At 40.5% G+C, this 21636-nt stretch overlaps 1 protein-coding gene across 4 annotated transcripts in view; it reads left to right on the top strand.

The window, feature by feature from the left end:
- The window catches only part of csnk1g1 (casein kinase 1, gamma 1), a 30703-nt gene that overhangs the window by 941 nt on the left and 8126 nt on the right, over window positions 1-21636 (top strand). For 2 of the 4 annotated variants that reach the window (XM_034575827.1, XM_034575818.1), the window contains exons 2-11: window positions 5535-5965; window positions 7211-7251; window positions 8341-8410; window positions 15859-16010; window positions 17785-18019; window positions 18157-18242; window positions 18623-18707; window positions 18792-18940; window positions 19026-19133; window positions 20190-20300. In XM_034575827.1, coding sequence (XP_034431718.1) covers window positions 5779-5965; window positions 7211-7251; window positions 8341-8410; window positions 15859-16010; window positions 17785-18019; window positions 18157-18242; window positions 18623-18707; window positions 18792-18940; window positions 19026-19133; window positions 20190-20300 — 1224 coding nt within the window. In that variant the 5' untranslated portion in view covers window positions 5535-5778. The remainder of the gene's footprint in view (window positions 1-5534; window positions 5966-7210; window positions 7252-8340; window positions 8411-15858; window positions 16011-17784; window positions 18020-18156; window positions 18243-18622; window positions 18708-18791; window positions 18941-19025; window positions 19134-20189; window positions 20301-21636) is intronic. The other 2 variants (XM_034575836.1, XM_034575846.1) reach the window with 1 other exon arrangement.

The raw sequence follows: 21636 nt of genomic DNA, 5'->3' as shown, positions 1-21636 counted from the left end.
CCCCCCCCCCCCATCAGCCTGGTCGCAGCATTAAGCTGGAGTTTGATTATTGTAGTAAATGCCACATGGTCTCCAGTGTTTATGTACGTTGTAAATCCTTCCCCCACCACCACGATGAAATGATGAGGTTGTGGGTTTCCTGTTCATCTGCTCGGTTCTGAACCAATAAGCTGTGGCTCTGCTCAGGGGGTGAGCTTTGCATTTATGAAGTTGACATTTGGGTGGAAATGCAAGTTCCTGGATGGACATTTTGTCCAAAGCTGGACACTGTGGATACCAGGTCACACTGTAGGAAAAGGCTGGGAGAACGTGTATCCCTGCAAAGGCATTTATTCTTAAGGTGGAGTTAAAGTTAAACACTAACCCCGAAGGCCACCCAGACACATTTCAGAGTTTACAAAACCTCGACATGTAAATAAAAAAACTGTGTAAGTAAATCTTCGCTCCTTTCATCTATATTTAGTTGCAATGTTTAATCGTTGCAGATTTTAGCCGGGAGTGATTTTAGTTGGGGGTCAAAGGCTCGTCCTTCAACGTGCTGCATGTGCACTTAATCACGACACAACGTAGAGCGCCTCAGTAAAGCTCACGTAAGCTGGAAGTTGTCTTTACAACATGGAAGATATCTGCTGATCGTGCAGTATTACTGAGATATGTTTTTAGATCAAACCCTTTTAGAAATATGAGACCATTTACCTGGATGTGGGTCCACATCAAAGCCACTTTGTGCAGGCATGGTTCTGTAGGAGTTTATGGAGAAGGAAAAGTGTGTGTGTGTGTGTGTGTGTGTGTGTGTGTGTGTGTGTGTGTGTGTGTGTGTGTGTGTGTGTGTGTGTGTGTGTGTGTGTGTGTGTGTGTGTGTGTGTGTGTGTGTGTGTGTGTGTGTATATACATACATACATACACATATACACAATCCAAATTCTCAGCAGTTGTAGTTTGTAAGTGGGGCCTTTAAGGAGAGAGGCAGCTGTTTGCTGGCACTGCCACAGTAGGAGTCTGCACTGTTGGCAGGCCCCCCCTCTCAGGCTGATCTTTCCACTGAAGGTTAATCACTCCACTCAGAACCTTTATTTTTCTGTATAAATGAAAAGATGGCTGCGGTTTAGTCCTTTTTTAAAAGGTGCTAATCAGCTAGTAGCTTTTCAGTTCCTCCAGACATTTTGACAGGCACGTTTTCATTGCTGCTTTAGTTTGTTAGTGAACGAAATGCACCAGTGAATGGTGCTGAATTATGAAAGTAGCTATTAACCCACTTCAGCAATTTTTTTCCCCCAGCTTTTTGTTTTCAGTGTTTCTGCTGTGGTCGGGTGCTCGTGATTAGACAGTCAACAGCCGGGTCTGTTTGTTTGTTTTGATACGTTTTCCACATTTTACTTGAATAGGAAACCAGCCTTGTGAAACAAATACCGGTATTGCAGCTTCTTCATTTATTTCCTAAACCAAAAAAATCCCTGCATCATCATTTCAGTGAGACTAGAGCCAGAAAATAAAGTATTAGAAATATGACACAGGTGTGAGATCAACAAAAGATGATGAACACGCGACAGATGCTAAAATGGGGGGGGGGGCTGCTATATCCAAGTGTCATACACGTAGAAGACACCGACAAACGTAAGAAGAGAGTTTGTGGTGATTAGAGCTAACGACGGTGTCGGGTTGCTGTTAACATGATCACGTGATCTCAGCGGCAGAGTTAATACGTCACTTCCTGTCTCTGTCTGCTGCACCCGGCTGCTCCGCCTCTCGCCTCAATAATGTGGAGGTTTTGTTGCTGTTGTGAACGCGTCTCCCGCTGCGTTGTGCATGTGTGAAAGACAAAACTCTGGGTAAACTGTGGACCCAGTTCCTCGGACTTCACCTGCAGGTCATGTCTGTAAACGGCTTTAGACTGTTTCTGACTTGTCTGATTCCTGGTCGTCACACGGTTCCTTGTTCGATGTGTTTTAATGTAAAACCTTAACCAGAGCCAAACATTTTCTTTTAATGTGCAGACATTTTACCAAACATGGGCTAAATGTGATATCTGCTGAGCCAATTTAAAGCAAGACTGGAAACGTCATCATATAAACTGAAATATTTGCTTTTGCAAGTCATAGCATTTTCAGTTGCAGTAAAGTGCAGTAAAAAAGAGAAAGGGTCACTAAGCTAAATGAGTAATGGGATATGAATGTATTAAATCCTTTTAATGTCCTCACCTCCTGAGGAAACAAAATGGCTTTTATGCGGCGCCAAAAGGTGTGTATGCTCAAGCATATCCTCATTTATCAGGAGACATGGCACCGCCGCAGGATAAAAGCCGGGGATTCCCCGCCTTGCATCAGAACTGAAGAAGCCTTAATCAAAGGTGAAGCACCCATTTGTAAAGACCGCAGAACATCTTCTATTCCTCTGCAACAGTCCAGCTGATGGCTTTGAATTTCCTCTTTCATTAATTATGTGGTTGACAGAGATGGATTTACACACTTTAACATGTGTGCAAGATCATGAATTGTAGTTTCATGCTGTGGCTTCACAGTATTAAAGTAAACACACATATAATGTAAACAGAACAACAGGGAGTCCTGCTGAAATGATTGAATCCACCTCTACACCGTCCTAAAGAAGCTATAGAGTTAGATCAACATCTCAAACCCAATTTCAGCTGAAACTGAACATTCATAAAGGAAGTAGTTATTTTACTGGATTGCATTAGAGTTCAAAGCTGTGGATGTTAATTTTCTACTCCACCATAAGTTAAGTGGAAATAAATAATAATTTTAATTTGATGATCTATAACATGGTCTAGTTAAGTTTTGTTCAGTATATTTCCACACATTTAACAAAGAGTAGATACATAACATATGTACAACCAGACGAAATGATCCACAATTAGGTAAATTATACCTAAAGGCTCATTATAGTTTTTAATGTGAGACACCTTTGTAATTAAAGGTTGCAGAAGTTAAACCCCCCCCTTAATGATTTGCTGACTGACGGTATGAATTACATTCTTGTCTCACTCTGATGTTTTCTGTTCTGACGGTAATCCTCAGGTTAGGCAAGTCCAGACATGTTGAAAATCCACCGACACTGTGGTGATGCAGCCTCACTGGAAACATGAGATAAAGAGACTCTTCACTTTTATGTCCAAAGAAGAAACCCACTTTTTCCTCACGTACACAGCAGCATCTGCAGCAGTGAACATCTTTCTTCCTCTGTTGTGAAATCTTGTATAATTCGCTGGAAACGAACTCAACTGGAAGAACTTAAAACTGTCTTTGTCTCTGAAGAAGCTCGTCACGTAGAATCGATTTTTAGCATCATTATTGTGGAGGAGAAGAAAAGTCTTGAAACATTTAATCAGCTCTACTTTACAGAATTTGCACGAGCGGATGTAACAAATGGCCAAGAACGAGACAACGTAGCGTCTGATTGGTTAGAATTAATCGTGCCTCAATTTATTGACCAAAAAAAACTTTACATTCTTACCGTACCTCAATGCAACCCTAATATAGTTGCAACAACACAAAATAATCTGAAGGTTTAAAGGTAGTATTAAAAGCAGTATTACACAATCAGGTGTAATTCTGCATTTTAGCGGTAATGTCCACCTAACAACAGCTGGAGTCTGGGCTCGGTGAGAAGCAGCGACCAGCAGTTGTCTAATATCAACGGGACAAACGCAGCTTGTGTGTGTGTGTGTGTGTGTGTGTGTGTGTGTGTGTGTGTGTGTGTGTGTGTGTGTGTGTGTGTGTGTGTGTGTGTGTGTGTGTGTGTGTGTGTGTGTGTGTGTGTGTGTGTGTGTGTGTGTGTGTGTGTGTGTGTGTGTGTGTGTGTGTGTGTGTGTGTGTGTGTGTGTGTGTGTGTAGATGGTAACCCGTGCAAATGTAAACGTTGGCCGCCCGTTGGACTAGGAGTAGCCTACAAATTATTATTTGCACAATGGAAACTGTTAGAGCTCGCCGCTGGTCTCTGCTGCAAACCTGTTTTATAGCCATGTTGTTCTGTTCCTGGTTTTATGTAACAGCAACAGTGCACAGTTGCCCTTGAGAGCAAACTAGCTGTCTTTGATGCTGTGATCTGTGCAGGCAATACTGAGCATGAGTCATCCGGAAGCCCACACACACAAATACTTTGAGTAGCAGCCTTTCCATGCTCAGGGATTACAGCATTGTCATGAAAACATTAATCACTATTGTAGTTTTTTTTCTCTTGAAAAAAATGGAAAACTGTATCCTGTCTGAGTAATTAGTCATAAAGACGATTAATGGGACAGACAATCTGACTGATTCACATCCTCTCTGCGCCTTGTTGAAGTTGTTTAAGTACATTAGAGTTTGCTGGAAATTATCATATATGAATCATGATTTTAATAATATTTATATACACACAAAATAATCGTATGTCTTGGTGATTGCTTAATCATTTACCAAACTGTCGCATCACTGTCACACAATTTAATATTTGCATAATATTTTATAGTGAGCACTTGGCGAAACCAGATCAGTGTCCATCAAGTTAAGCTTCGGTGTCCTTGCAAACAGACGTAGCTTTACATAATTGTTTACATAATATTCCCGGCTGACATTGTCCGCCAGGCTTCAGCCGTGGGTGGTGCAGAGTCTTTAGATGCCTTCACCATCGCAAAGCTAAGACCTAAGCTTTGTGTTGATGCTCAGACTGGTTGCTGTGTGTGTGTGTTGTGAGTCCACTGTGGAGTCGATGACTATCTCTCGAACCCAGCAGCGCTGTTACAGTGAGCCGCTCGAGTCCTCATTCAGCTCCGTCTGGTTGTGAACAGGGATTTTCTTTGAAAGCGCGTATATGACTCGTGACCTTCAGAATCAGTTAAATATATCGTACCGTGAAGTAAATTTAGAAAATGTTTAACCGGGGTGTTGACTGTGTTTGTGGTCGTATGATTCTTCATCATGACATCAGGAATCTTTTGTAAGAGCAAAGCAAATGAAGCTTTCTAATATCAAGTGTAATTTTTTCCCTTATCTACAGCAGTGAAACCTAAATGAGGAAGTACCTGCTTTACCACGGCCCTCAACCTTAGTGCTTTATCAATAATGACTTCATCATGTTGCGTCTATTTAAGTCTTCAGACCAGGAGGCGTGTTTTTGTTTTATGTTGAATTTGAAGTTAAAATGTTGAATCGTTTAAAACTGCAATACAAGTATTCGTGAAGCTTTTGTTTATTTTCATTCATTAATTAAGCAAACCTGTAATTGATCTACCACAGATTTGTTAATTCCTTTGTTGTTCATCAAGTGTTTAAGAATTTAACACCACAACCTCACCCAGGAGCAAAAATCAGTCTTTAAACTTACAAAAAAATGATAATGTAACATTTATTGTGATAATTATCGATATTGACTGATTTTTTTTATTTTTGGCCATATCCTCCAGCCCCAATATGTTGCTGTTGTGTTCTTACTCCAAATATTTTAAGAATTTATTAGACATGCAACATGGGGAACATCTCCTTAGAACCACACTGCCATGTGTTGCGCTTCTTTTTCTCATGTTGTGTTCTCTCCTGCAGGTCATCCACATTCTCCTTCCCGTCTCAAATGTTCAGGCCAGAGATCAGGCCGCACAGCGACTGTTAGAGGCGACAGGGTGAGGACGGGGACGAGTGTTGGTTCGCGGTACCAGGTTTTGTCCCATGAGCCTGACTGTGCCGTCCAGGCGCTGCCAGTGACCGGGGCTGTGGCTGTGGCGGGCCCGGCCCAGGAGGCCATTCTGTACATCACTCCAGGCTCCCACTGACCTGTCCCGCTCTCACCATGGATCAACAAAGAGATAAATATGGTGAGCGGCCCGCCAGGAGCACGAAGGTTTCCCAGGGCAGCCGTAGCGGACACTCGTCCCGGCCATCTGGATCTTCGAGCTCCTCTGGGGTCCTCATGGTGGGGCCAAATTTCCGCGTGGGAAAGAAGATTGGCTGTGGAAACTTTGGTGAATTGAAGCTCGGTAAGTCAAGACAAAATTTTGTGTAAAATTGTTCGTGAAAAATTGAGTTTTAAAGGTGATATAGCAGCTCTTAATGGTTCTGTGTTTTACCAGTTTTTTAGCTACACTGAACCAAAATGCATCAATCCTGCAAAAGATCATAGTTGTAATTTAGTTTAACAGTTTAAGGGGGTTTGGATTCAGCTTTGTGGTCTTTTGACGTCTACATCTCATGCTTGTATTGCATGATACTAATAATCTGTCCATCTGTTAAGTGAATCACGGTATACTAAATATTAGAAACATCTCCCTGAACACAATAATTTGTTAATGAAGGTACAATCATATCCGTTGTCAGGGGTAGCTTCTTTCAGCTGAGACTCACAGCCAAGGTAACCTCTCGTCTTGACTACTGCAATTCCCTGTATGTAGGCTTAGTTTATATTAAACGCTGCAGCTCGTCCAATATGCTGCTGCTCGCCTCCCGACTAGAAAGAAAAAGAGAGAGAGACCATATTACACCTGTGTTGCTCTCCCTCCACTGGCTTCCTGTTTGTCACAGGATCAATTTTTAAAATGTCATCGTTAACTTTTAAATCTCTAAATGGACTGGCCCCGCCTTACTTAGCTGAACTCCTCCATATTCACACTCCAGTCAGAGATCTGAGATCAGCCACTCAGCTCCTCCTGGACTTACCTAAAACGAGGCTCAGAACCAGAGGTGATCGCGCCTTTGCGGCAGCCGCCCCAAACTTGTGGGTCAACTTACAACTCCACATTACATCTGCCCCGTCTCTAGCACACTTCAAATCATTAGTAAAAACACATCTGTTCTTCTTGGCCTTCTCCTCGAGTTGAGACATTTTTTTTATCCCAGCAGATTTAATTTTATTATTCTATATCTTATATTTTATTTTATTGTATTTTGATTTAAATTATTCTACTTTCTATCATTTAATTTTACTACTTGTACTCTGATGTATTGCATGTTACTGTTTTTTTGTTGTTCCTTATACTTGTGAAGCACTTTGGTCAACCAAGTGGTTTTAGATGTGCTATATATATATATATATATATATATATATATATATATATAGTATTGACATATCATCTATTAGTTTGCACCACCATGTTTGGTCAGATGTTCCTCATTCACTGTGGACAAAAGAGCCTCTGATGCGTGGAAGTTTCAATAGAGATTCTTGTCATCACTTCCATCCTGAAAAGCCGTCTAATGTTTGTTTTTCCTTTCCTGTCGTATTTCAGGTAAAAATCTCTACACTAACGAGTATGTAGCCATTAAACTGGTAAGTGCAAACTTTCTCTCTCTATAGACATTTTAATGTGGTGGAGAAATGTTGTTTTTCATGATTATGGTTTGAACGAAATTGTCAGAGGTGATGACAAATGTTTGTTTATTTTAAGAGACAAGGGGAGACGCACAATGAGTCATTCTGTTCCTTACTTTAGTATTTGAAATATTTTGAATATTACATCATGTCAGAATTTGTTGGATCAAAAGTAAGACGAGCACGTTTGAGTGTTAAAAAGCTTTAAATGGACACATGATGCTTGTTTCTCACAGCCCTTCCCACTTTATTACTGGAAATATGACTCGAAATCACCGTTGCTTCTAATGAACACACTCAGGTTGAGTCAGGGTATCACAGTAAGTTGGTTGTTGTTCTGTTGCCCGGCTCTCTGACAGAAACGTGAGTGATGTGTAGAAACTAAGCTAGGTGTGTCTTTCCAGTGGCTGCTGGACTGGAAGTCATGACTCCTGACTCATCCTTGTAGTATTGCTCACTGGAGAGTTGTAATTTCAGAGAACTGAGCTCACCAGCAGTTGCTCGTACAACTGTATGATGGGATGACACAGATCCAGTGCTTTTATCAATACGGAGAAATGTTTCACTAAAACGTGTTGAGTTTCAAAACAGTATCACAGAACTGCCATGTAGTTTTCTTTTTTGTTTAGAGGCCCCTGTTGTTTACTTCATTACCATTATTATCAAACCTTTTTAATGGGGTCTGACATTTCCCCCCACCTTTTGGGGTTGATCACAACTTAAGGGAAAGACTTGCAAGAGTCCTGAAGCAGGTGGGACAAGGATTGAATAAAAGAGACTGAGGGATGACTCAGATAATGGCAGAAGGTCGGCGTTGTCTAAAAGATCGGCAACGATGGCCACTGAAGATGTTTGGGGAAATTGATGTGTTTGTATATGCTCCTAAGTGCGAGATGAGTCATCAAAAACATGGTACAAGAAAATCCTCCAATCCATTCACCGTGTTTCCTTACTGAATAAATGAGTAACATTCAGTTTTAACTGTTTTTCTGTCTATGAGGTTATTGTCTTTAACTGATCGCTGGTTTTCATGTGTCCACTGTGCAGGAACCAGTGAAGTCGAGGGCACCACAGTTGCATTTAGAGTACAGGTTCTACAAAACACTGGGAACTACAGGTAAGGTCACAGATTCGTTGCATGACAATGATTTGACTGTTTTGTGAGATCGGCACAGAAGATTGCATCATTTTCACAACAAGTGATTACTGCACTCTGGTTACAATATCGATATTAAGCTGCGTCAGGAACTTCTTTTAATCTCCTGGACTCTGTCTACATGAGTGTGTGAGTGCCTTTGTGCACGGAGAGAGTGGTGAGCAGTGACCTTGCTGGAAACTAGACGGACACAGGATGCAATTCAATATGATACAAAGCCTCTTATGCACCAAAAAACATGCAGTGGCTGATCCTTTTTTCTGATGGTAATTTTCAGGTAAGATATACAGGAGGTGTTGTAGACTGTATTTGAGGATGCACCTTATATTCAGTGTTGTATGTCAGTGATGTCCTGACTGTAATACACTCAACTTGCACATGTCTGATGTCCAGTTCTGATTGAGCTACTAATTCAGTGTGTGACACTGGCGCAGTGTACTTCTGCATTGGTTTATCCTCAATATATAAATCAACAGTTAATTGATTATTCTCATAATTTCACATGGTTGAACGTAGTGATGGCCGTCAGCAATGGACAATGGCATCGTCCATCAGCCCGACCTTCATCCTTATATCAAACAAATTACAACTGCAAAAGCTAATGCAAATATGAGGGTTGCACTTCATGCACATTGTGTAGTAGTAGTATTAGTAGTGGTAGTAGTAAAAAATACATATTTAGGGGACCGATATTTATAAGTGCAATTAGGTGTGGCTGGATTGAGTTTAAGGTGACTAGTGGGTCTTGGCAGTGATATTCGCTCTCATGGGGTTAATTTTATTTGACTAAACCTCAGTTCACTCTCCAAACTCCTTTTCAGTTTATGATTGTTGTCATTTTTATTTTTCCTTTTGTTCACACTTGGCAACGGTTTCTCTCTTCTTCTCTCTGGTTCAACAGTGATGGTACAAACACTGACATACCTCTATTTGTCTTTTTCTGAGATTCTTTTAAATTGTAGTAGTCAGTATTCAGACTTGAAGACAATGATAGTTCCTTAACTCTGCTCCCCAGAGTATTTTTGTTTTGTCATAAAAGATTAGTCAAGGTCTGCTGACGCGTCCCTGTTACAAGCACCACTGACAAGAATCTTGTGAGGATTGAACGACCGCAGCAGAGAATTAAATTAAGGGCAGACATTTTTAGTCTTGGCACTAGAGGAAATGGGTGGGAACTGAGGAAACAATGGGACAATAGAAAAACCTTTTTTTTTATTATTATTGTGGTTCATTGCTCTTCTGGTAAAATGGGTGGAATTATGTGTGTATATAGTGGTGGTGGTCGTCAATGCATCTAAGCATTGGCCGTTAATGAGATCAGAGTTTGATCGGCATTTATCAACCAATGGGGACTTGATAAAACAGTGATGTCACGGTGTTGCGCTTTAGGGCTGGTCTCGGTCACAGTTGACACAGAAAATTAAATCCGTGTGATGTGTGGTCCTTGATGTGCTTTTTGAAGATAACCAGGAGTGGGAGGATAATGGCCATTGTTTTGCAAAGGCAAAGGCTGGAAAAGGCCAACTGTGCGGAAACTCATTAAATATTTAGAGAGCGGGTCTGCCTCTCCTTGTGCTAACCTGCCTCTGTCCTCGCCTCCAGATGGGATAATGTGACCTCATTTCTTCTTGGCTGTGAGCTGTGCCACGTTCCTCTCAGCCAATGTGGTTGTCACGGTGTCTGTGCGACAGGGTCCTTATGAATTAATGTGGTTTGACTCAAATGCTCAATCAGGTGTTGTTTTCTGATGCATAACCAGCCGTCACTGGATATTAATGAGGATGATTCAATTAGGAATCAAGCATCTCCTCCCATTGTATTCTGCGAAAATATTTCTCAGTTGAAGTAAGAGTTTCTTTTCTGCTTTGGTTTTGCAAGGCAGCAGACTATGAGGTGTTATTGTGCCAAGGACAAGACGTTTGTTTTTGTGCGCTTTCTGTTTAAGATGAAGAGGGCTTGTTCAGGGGTGGGTGGATTCTGTTGAGCTATTAAAGGTATTGGCTGCTACTCTTCCTCGTGAAACACGACACCGCTCCTGTAACCAATTTAAGTCCCAAGGAGGAAAAGCTTCCAATGGTGGAACAGCTCACTGGGATTTACACACATGTAAAGCAAAGGCCAGACGTCGTCATATCCTGGATGTCTGTCTCTACTAATGCGAAAACATGAATTGTTGTTAAGAATAGAAAAGAGAGAAACTGCAGAGCATTGTTTCAGCGGACTTCCATGCAGTCTTATCAGGGGTTGAGGGAGTCATTCTCCAAATGAATGACTGCATCAATTCACATGTAAATATGGTATTGAAATGAGTTGTGAAAAAAGCTGATTTTACTTAATTGTAACCACATTTGTCGCACTTCTCACGGCGCCTGCACACGTGATAAAAATACCACAATATCATCTCCACTGTAATCACAGAATTGACAGCCATCGTTTAGGTGCTACATGACTTCATTGTTATGTATATTACCTCGTTAATCATGAGCAGCATTACAGTCATACAGTTTCAACTGAAGAAAAACATTTATTTATCGAGTGTTGAATGTTTAACACATATACTTAAAAATATACAACAAAACAATAATTTTCCGTAGCTGTCCCCTTGCATCAAATGTTTAATTTGGAAGAGTACAGCGTAATTACAAATGTTATCTTTTATCTTGAAGTGGAACAACCATAGACTGTGTTTAAAGATGGATGATGTGACTGCTCCCCCCAAAAAAGACAAGTGTTCAATGCATGTATTGGCAGGACCTCCCTAACCCAGCCACATCACCCCCCCGCCCCCCATCGCTACTGGGCAGACTGGCTGTAAATATGCAAAGATGGCAGTCTTCATATTCAGGGTATCTTGGCTTAATTTCTGCATAGTGAGACGCGTCGTCCATCTTCATCTTCAGTCTACGGGAACAACCCTTACAGCTGCTTTCCGACTCAGTGCAGTTTTATTGCTTTGACTTATCAATCATGCATTGAATGATAAATTGAGTTAATTCCATAATCTTTGTAATAATACCAACAACAAACAGCTGGTTCTGCAGCTCTGTGACTCACAAAGGCAAATGAATGAAACAGAATGGGACAGCGGGTCAAATAGAGGAATCAACAAATGATCAGATTGACAATCAACAGGATGAGCAGGTTAATGAAATTGAAACTGCTTGATTGATTTGACTGTAGAGCCAAGCAACCAATCACAGGCTGAAACAACAGTGCAGCCGTAAACCGAAGTGGATCAGCACAGTGCACAGAACCTCGCGTGAGGCAGAACAAGCTGTGTAGAGCCGCTGCAGAACAAACACGAGTCTCACATCTTACATCTCTGCTTCCATCCCACAAACCTTCACCTGTCCTTAATTTACACAGCTATAGTCCATCCATCCACCAATCTCAAAACTGCAGATCCGTGGCACTGGCACATACAGCAGCGCTCAGCGGGTGAATAATTGGCTACACCCTGGACAAGTCTATTACAGAGCACACGCACGCACGCATCTATAGTAAGAAAAACACATTCACACCTACAGTGAGTTTAGAGTCACGAATTCACATAACCTGTGTTTCTTTGGGCTGTGGGAGGACGCCCACGCACGCACAGGGAGAACATACAGATTCCACACAGAAAGGCACCTCGCACTAATTATAACAGGCAATGTTTTCCCCTTAATTTATTAAGACATGCACTTGATGTTGACGTGCGTGCAACCACAAACTGCCATTTTAAATCTCCCCGTAACACGTGTGTAACATTTCTGTTGAGCGTAGCCTCTGTGAGGTGGGATATTAAATGTGTTGCACAGTTACAGCATAAAGTAGGTCACCAAAATAATGGTACAAAAAATAAAATATGGCTTTGAGTGAAATGTCTACAGCCCTGTTCTTTATCGCAGTTTCCCTTAATTATTAATAAGAGGGAAAAAATAGGTCCAGATGGTCAAAATAAAACATCCAAGCTCAGGACTGGTCTCATCACGTCCAGACAAAGATCTGCTCTTTGACAGCTGGCTGAAAAATTGTGCAGACAGAAAATGTAGTGCACGGGGAGATTTGGGTGAGTGCCTCTCAGCCGAGCTTTGAAACCAGTCGTATTCATTCTTCACACATTCATCACATCCAGCTTTCTCCTCTTTTGTTGTAAAAACCTGCAGCCAGTGCCTTTATTAGATTACAGTAATGCATAGGGGAATGCTGTTTTATTCAGTGGCTGATACATTTGTGAATGCATTCTTTTGCAGTTATGATTTGAATTCCATTTTATTTCTTTTCAGGTCACAAACCGGCTGCTTTTAGTAATGATATGGGTATAACTGATATATCTTGATCCAATATTTCAATTGTAATACAAAATATAACTGCATTGTTTGTAGAGATGTTCCGATGCCGTTAAAAAAAACTAATTTAAACATTTAGACTCTTATAACATGTTGTAACAGCTTTTTGCTACAGACACTGTATGAAAAGTGATGATTTCTGTCATTGTTGGTCTGGCTCAGAATAAACCCTTTGACCAACAAATACATACAGAGAGTGAATGCCATAGAACTTTTATTATTTAGTTTGAAAGTCACAACTGAAAAAGAACTTGAATGAATAAATCTAGAATTTACAAATGTTATATATTAAATATTGCAAAATTTGTCTAAATAATACTATATGAATAATCTTTATTCTGCTCATTCACTCTGTGAGAAACACTGTTTTGCTCATTCTGTTGAAAGTTATCCTGCTGTCTTTGTTTGTCTGTACCACATGCTGCCCACTTGCTCGTAACACTGTAGACCAAACTCAGTACTACACCCAGGCATTGTTCTCATTACTCTAAAGAAAATTGGATGCAAGTAGCCTACAGAGGTACCCACAAAATTGGTAGCTTCCCTTTAAAGCTCGAGTCTTCCTCTACAATTAGAGTTCACTTCGCAGTGCAGGACACACAGATTCCGCTTTATGAAGATTGTTTTCTCAAAAGGTAATGATGGTTCTGTCCTCCCTGGTTTACGTTTGCAGGTCAAAAGCTTTAACAACCTCGTTTTCAATTGAACAAGCGTTTATCCACTTATTTACAGCACATCTCCAATCTGACACATTTTTCGGCCTCCCACAGGCACCCGGGGTTTTCGAGGCACTCATTCCTATGGTACAATTAGCAACCCACAGAACTGCATAATGATGTCCAGAAATACAAGATGGAGCACAACATGACTCCTACGGGCTCGTATGCTAGCTGACAGCTCGTGCCACCTTTCATGCTGCAGTTTATTTCCCATGACCCAGCTGGCGAGTCAAATGCCTTCAGGAACGGATTTGATTTGTGGATTAATATTTCCTGATGCATCTCTGCTTAAATTACTGGAGGAGAATAATAGATTTATAATGACAATTTGCTCGCTTCACTTAACTTCATTGTACCAGCTCATTACCTCTGCCGAGGAGGTTATGCTTTCCTGTTTGGTTGTAAGCAACATGGCGCAAAAACTACTGGACGGATTATCCAGAAATTTAATGGAACAATGTGTTATGGGTCAGGGAAGAGCCAATTAAATTTTGGTGTAGCATGATTGAATTTAAGGGACTATTCTGCCTTGGTGGAGGTATTTGCTCCGAGTGCCATTCTAGTTTCCTGGAGAGGTCTCCTCCATAGATGCACACAAAACACAACTCACATTGTAAATATGTAAATGTCAGAATTGACCATCTGTGATGTGACAGTGGTTCATTCATTGTGACAGAATATTATCTCTTAAATCTGATGTTCTCCTCGGCTCTTTGAGACTTAACATCAACTCATGTGTTTGGTTTCTCAGCTGGAAACTGAACTGTTGTGATTCACTCTCACCAGGTTCATCAACCTAGTTCTCAACGCAGCAGGCGGCTCGTTGCAATAAAAACAAGCTCTGATGAATCCATTATACAAAACACCAGCATCAAATGAAAGACAATACACAATTGGCAATTAGCTGGGAAAGACAGTGGAGCGTTTAAAAGGTAAAAAGACGGAGATAAGAACAAAGCTAGAAAAACAAGAATATTAGAATTTGTCCAGGATGTTAATGTTCCTTCATCTCTGCTGGATGCTTAAAGCAATGTGCAATCAACTGTTTTCTAACATGTTCACTCTCGCAACTTTGTAAGTTATTAATAGTGTCAGTGTTCATGTTCTGAAAATTGAAATACATTCAAAGCTTTCAAAGCTAAACACGCATAAATAAACCCAACATGCATATACTATATGCACCTTACATATAAGCACGTTGTATAGCACATACACTCAAAACCAAGAAAGTAACATCTCTTTGAGAGTTAACATCTCCTAAAGAGTTTTTATTTATTCATGTTGGATTCAGCAGATACTTGATATAAAAGGACTGACTTTAGGATTAGAGAAAACTCTTCAGGAGTCAGGACGTCTCTTCTTTTAGTAACTTCTACGCCAGCTTTTCTTCCAAGTTTCCTGAGGGGACCTTGTTAACAGATGAATGATGTGTAGTAAACAGGGGCAAACTCTGAGTCACGCTTCCCTGAAGGCGGTTAACAGCCTGACCTGGTTTCTGGTTCTTTGAAACCAAAAGTTCAGGATTTGGTCAGGAAGACAACAAAGAATAGTAATAAGGAATCAAAATAATGAATGGGAGTTTTATGTGCAGAAAACTTGAAATCCTGTAAAACATTGTGAATTTTATTCTCTGTATCCGGATGGCGTAGCTTGAACCACAGGAATAAAGGAACATTTTAAACTGCTCACACTCTGTCATCCCTTTACTATATAATTAAGTTCACACACTTTGAAGTTAAAAAGTACAGCACAAGGGTCAGAGCACATTAAACTCACCGCACAACAGTAAACTGTGACGAGAAGTCAAATTAGAGCCAAGGTGACAGATGGAAGAGATTTTGAAGCACTTAGAGAGGATATGATTGAGTTGGGAGGCGGTGAAAAGATTAGTCGTCAGCCGGCTGTAGAAGAGCGACAGTCATATTTGCAGGAACAGTGTTGTATTTTACTTTAAGGTTAATGTTTTACCTCGAAGCTTTCTCTGCTCTCCGTCCTGAGAGACCTGGTGGTGCCCCACCTCAGATCTCTGCAGCCTATTGTTGCCTTGGAGCCAACTTAGAAATATCATTAGTCAAGGGAGACGGCAATGATTAACACTTGTGCCACTCTGATTCCCACCAGTATATTCAACTGAAAACCCAATCTTTTTTAATTTGTAATAATGACCATTTCCTTTTCCTCCTGACAGTTTGCAATTAACTATCAAAGCTTATTAGCTGTGTTATTTTGTTCATCTTCTGCAAATACAAGTTAAACCATAAAGATTTGCATTATTCACACAAATGTGAGGACAAGTGCAGCTCTGTCCAAGAGTCTTTGTCTCTTATAGATCTAATGTCTGTATGTTTGTCTCTTTTAGCGGAGGGAGTCCCCCAGGTGTTTTACTTCGGGCCTTGTGGGAAATACAACGCCATGGTTCTGGAGCTGCTGGGCCCGAGTCTAGAGGACCTCTTTGACCTCTGCGACAGGACCTTCTCCCTGAAGACCGTCTTAATGATCGCAATTCAGTTGGTGAGTCCGAGCGTTTTGTGACACATTAAAACATTTAGAAATGGCTTCTTATTTTTCATTGTGACTGATCAAATGTTGGCTTTAATATTTGTATGGGACAAAAACGGGCAACAGACCAAATTAACAAGCCGATGACTGTAAAGACAAATATAATACATACAAATGAACTGCAGCGGAGGGCATTGTGAAATCAGCATTCACACAGAATTAACTAGTGCAACAACATGGAAGACGTCTTCAATAGCAAATTAAAATGGCAAGGAGAGCCTCTAAAATATATATAATATATAATAGGAAATAAGAAATACATGCCTCTCTTAAATATTAACCTGTGTCTATTGGTGAGGTTGAATCAATGCACCAAACATTATTTGAGATTTTACCATAGTTCTGATGAATAAACTGCCCATAAAGCTGATTATAATTTTTTTGTGAATCAAACAATATTTCCCTCGGTGGGCTGAGGTCCTGCCCACAGACCATGTGTCTGTGGAGCAGATGGGGAGGTGGAGTAGCAGAGGCTCCTGTTACTCAGTCTGCAAATGAGCAATCTGTCAGTACACTCATACTGTTGGTCAGAGTCAGGTAGGCTGGCAGCGGGCCCACCGAGCAAAGACATCACTGAATCTCATTATGTTTGAGCTGCTCAGCGGGGGGGTTCAGGCCCTCGTCTCTTCGGGGGCCTCACACATTTTGAACGTTTCATTTTGTCAGCACAAAATGTGCAGTGCTCTCGTAATGAAGATCGCGTCTGCACATTTGTAAAGAAACGTACAAAGTAGCACGATGTGAGACTGGTGTTGCTGAACAGAGATTAATGTACGACTGCATCTCAGCCAATCTCCTCTTCGATATTTATTCCCTGGTTTACAAACATTTACATGGTGTTTGAGTTGTTGATCCTCAGATCTTTTAGCAGCTTTGAGCACATGGTTTAAAAATGTTTGTCTTTAACCACGTTGTCGTCCTGATCCCTGGTGCGTGGGATGATTTAACTCATTTGGTGGCTTAAATTAAGAAATTAAAAAATTGGCTAAACGTTCTGGCTCAATATCATCAGAGGAATTTTGGATGCAAAATATAAGGGAATTAATCGTTGCAATCAGACCTCACTCTAAACCTTAAAGACATTTATTATATGAAATTAAAAAGTTAATTGTGTAATTGTAAAATTTATTATATGAATAAATAATGAAAACAACCGTTAGTTGCAGCCTTGGTGTGTGATAGTGACAGGAAAATACTTGTCTCTCTGCCCTGTCTCTTTGGTCGGTTTGGTTGTATTATTTATGTCTGTTTTAAAGGTTCCACCTCTTACATTCTCACCTGGTAGAGTGTGTACCATTAAGGCTAAGTAACGGATATGTTTTTTTAATCTGTCTCTTGCAAGTCCCATAACTTTCTTGAATCGTCAGAGTTGATGTTAGAGGCCCGAACTTTTACTCCCTGGTATGAGCAAAACATTGGATCCTACATTTTTCATAATACATCTTTCATTAGACCTTGACAGAACTCTCTCTGGAGTTCCAGAAGACACAATACAACAGTTTGAACAGGCAATGTTGTATTAGTAATGACTAGTTAACTGATCTTCATGTGTGAAATTGGTGTTGTGCCCTTTTAATGTGTAACAACTGAAACCAGTGACTCGGCTGTGATTTGTTTTGACATTGTGATTTCCCACTCGGCTGATGTTTTGGCCCAGTTTGTGATTTTTGCCTGATGTTTTGTTAATGTTTCCATCTGATGACTCTGCCGTGCTCTCTCTTGCCAGATTTCCCGAATGGAGTACGTGCACTCTAAAAACCTAATCTATAGGGATGTAAAACCTGAAAACTTCCTCATCGGACGGCAAGGGAATAAAAAGGAACACATTATCCACATCATCGACTTTGGCCTGGCCAAAGAGTACATCGACCCCGAGACCAAAAAACACATTCCATACCGGGAGCATAAGAGTTTGACCGGCACCGCCCGATATATGTCCATCAATACACATTTAGGCAAAGGTATGTTTCATTTCATTAGCTTTGTTTTGCTTCTGTGCTTTTCTTCAAGCTTTATTTTGTACGTTTTGGGTTTAAGTACATTCCTAATCCTTCAAGTTTCTACTTCAAGTGAAATGTTGTCAAATCTGTTGATGCAGAGCAAAGCCGGCGAGATGACCTGGAGGCTTTAGGCCACATGTTCATGTATTTCCTTCGTGGGAGTCTACCCTGGCAAGGACTAAAGGTACGACACGTACATGGAAGTGTTCCAAACCCTGTTACTGAGTCATCAATACAAGTCAAATAACACATCTTGACTTCATGGCTCTCTGCAAGTTTGATATATTAATAGGATAATCAGGTCAATATTGTTTTTTGTTTTCAGTTTTTGAACAATTTCAGAACGTGTTAAAAGTCCAAATTCAGTACCGTTACATGTGAGAGAGAGATATAAACAGTGGACATTTTTTTATCATCATGTTGACTGAATAACCAGGAAGGATTCTTTTAATCAGTCTTTATTAAAGGAGAACTCATTAGGAACTTGTTTCCATATACTTCTGGTTAATGCTGATCAGATATCAGAATAGATTCTTATAATTTTCTGTTGTGGATCTCCCGCAGGCCGACACCTTGAAAGAACGATACCAGAAGATCGGAGACACAAAGCGTAACACTCCCATCGAAGTCCTCTGTGAGAACTTCCCAGGTAAACTGATGCCTGTGTTAGGGCTTGAAAATGAATGGATTCTGAATTAGAATTATCTTAACCTTGTGTGTTTTCCTACTTCAGAGGAGATGGCCACCTACCTGCGATATGTGAGACGATTGGACTTCTTTGAAAAGCCCGACTATGAATATCTGAGGACTCTGTTCACTGAGCTGTTTGAGCGAAAAGGTTACACCTTCGACTACACCTACGACTGGGTTGGCAGACAGATAGTAAGCGCTGCTTGGTAACTCTCCACAGATTATTTGCGAGCTCCTGGACTGTAAAAGCATTTAACTGATTCTTTCTCCCCCTCAGCCCACACCGGTGGGGTCTGTCCACATAGACTCCGGAGCGTCCGCGGTCACGAGAGAGACCCACCCTCACAGAGACCGGCCCTCACAGCATCAACCAATTAGAAATCAGGTAAGGCAGGTTTTATTTTTAGTGTTGGATCGTCTGCAGAGGAAACTGTACATCACAACCTGAAATATATATATATAAACAAGGTTCACACGTACGAGCACCAACCACCTGCTTTCAAAGATGTTCATAAAGAGTCTCAGGGTGATCTCACCTGTCAATAGAGAAACTGTAACACCAACACACTGAGAAACTCAGAATTCATCGTTTATCAGGACATTCTTTTTCTGTATGATATGAGTTTCTGGTTTTTAAAGGCAAATACAGTTTAATAACTTAAATCTGTTTTGCTTGCATAAGTGTCATTATGCTTTTCAAACCATTAAACCCAATTATCTTTATATTCTTGATTTGAATCATTTTCAGACCAGAAATTAAAATGATTTCTGCAGATTTCGTCGTCTACAAAGATGACTGAGATAAAGTTTTATAAAAAAACAATGAAGGAGGGATGATTTTATTTCTTTATAAGATGAAACCGGTGAATCCATTAAGAAATGTTCTAAAGTTGTCATGGCAGGTTTTTATTAATGGTATATCTTGGTTTTCCAAGAGGCTGCAGTTCATCCTTGATCAGTTTTAGTTTGACATCGTGTTGTTGCCTTAAAGCCAAGTTTTCGATGGTTCAAATCTGTGGCCTGTGTGTTCCTGATAAAGTTTGGGTGACATTTCTATGCTAATTAGGATAATAAAAAAACATCTTGTGATTTCACCGTTGGTTTTACACAACATTTTAAATACTTAAGGTTTCATTTATGTATTATTTAAGTATGATTAAATTGAGATGCAAGACCTTACCTCCATTTAAAGTCCAGGCTCATAGTTTCTGTTTCAGTTCTCTGGCTGAAGCCTTGCTTTGATTTTGATTCACTCTTTTTATTTTGTTAATTTATTTTTCTTCTCCATTTCTCATACTGCTTTGCATGACACCTGGCTTCGTGCACCTAAATACCCATCTTTCCTAACACAATTATTCCATCACTACCCCCCTCCCCCCCTCTCCCATTGCAACCCCGTCCCCACTCCCCCCCCCTCCCATCACCGACGCACCACGAGCAGACAGCGGTCTCAGATCGACGAGGAGCATGGGAGGCGCAGCCCACACGCCAAGCAAACTCCTCCTATCTGACCTCCCACCTGGCAGCGGACAGGCACGGGGGCTCAGTGCAGGTATACACCCCTCACCTGATCAACCAGCAGCTCCCCTCCAGTCTCTATGGAATCAGATCTGTCTCACAGGATGAATCCAGAATAAACCAACCGGCAGGCTGCTCTCAGAAATGTCTATTTTTATATACAACTTTTTATATCCTTGTTTTATTGAGACATGAGACAGAGATTTTATTCATATTTTAAAATATAAACTTAACAATGCTTGACAAAAGTTAAGCATTTTCAAACAGCAGTTTCAAGTTTACATTTTTTAAATTTAAGGCTTTCTTTGTTCATACTTATCTCTAGAATATTTTTAAGTTATTTCCTGTTACCACTTCTGATTTAGAAAATATCACAAATGAATGTACAACAATAGATACCGCACATTTTACCAGGACGTGACATTTAATTTGTATGTGAGACAGATCTACAACCATACACCTTCCCCACCCCTTTACCCCTGGCTGGGAAATGTTATTTTTCTGCCCCACCATGTGCATGTCATCCAGTGCCTCCCACCCCAGATGGGGATTTTGTTTTAGCTTTATAAATATCAGCCCTTCTAGTTGAATTATGATCTCAGGTCTTATATCTCTTCATGGCGCTTGGACATTCCTTGTGAGATGGAGAAGCCTCTTGCATGGCAGGGTGACCTGGCTGAGCCGGCTAAGTGCATGCTCTCAAGTCATAAAGGCTCGTTGTCCATAAAGGGACGTCCCGTTGTCTAGTTTCTCCTCCTCGTCCCTCTCTGGCTTTTTTGCATAAGTGTGTACAGTGTTTGCTTTAGCAGATCTCCATTCATTCTACTCTGTGTCCTTCATATTGAAACAGTGCAGAGATTTGAACGTTGCCCTGTCAGACGCTGGGTACTTGTATTTGAAGACCGGCAGTAAGCGCGAAGTCGTAACTCTGTCTTCCTTTACAATAATTACAATACCATTTCTTCTACAGGTTAATGGTACATCAAGATTATGATTTTTTTTTTTTTAATTTTATTTCTCTGCCATCTTACTGTGTTGTAGAGGTGGTGTTTTATTTGTAATTTACAAACTTTAAAAGTCTGCAAAGTGAAGTTCAAAAGCCAGAAAACATGGTTTAATATGGATCAAATCAAATCTATCAGCTCCTTGCAGATATTAAACAACAGATGGTAAAAGATATATAACTTCACTTATTATCCCCTGAATTGAATTTAGTTTGATGGAGAAATGTTTCAGACGTGGTCAATGATAGATTTCTGTCCACTGCAAAAGCTTTTTTTTACAGATTTACTAAGTTTCTTGGTTTTAAACTCCACACTCGCCTCTTTTTGTTTGGGACTAACATTTTCAAAGTTTAAGTTTCCCAAATT

The sequence above is a fragment of the Hippoglossus hippoglossus genome, chromosome 3 (assembly GCF_009819705.1).
Source record: "Hippoglossus hippoglossus isolate fHipHip1 chromosome 3, fHipHip1.pri, whole genome shotgun sequence".
In the NCBI taxonomy this organism is placed as follows: domain Eukaryota; kingdom Metazoa; phylum Chordata; class Actinopteri; order Pleuronectiformes; family Pleuronectidae; genus Hippoglossus; species Hippoglossus hippoglossus.
This window is presented reverse-complemented; position numbering and strand designations above follow the sequence as displayed.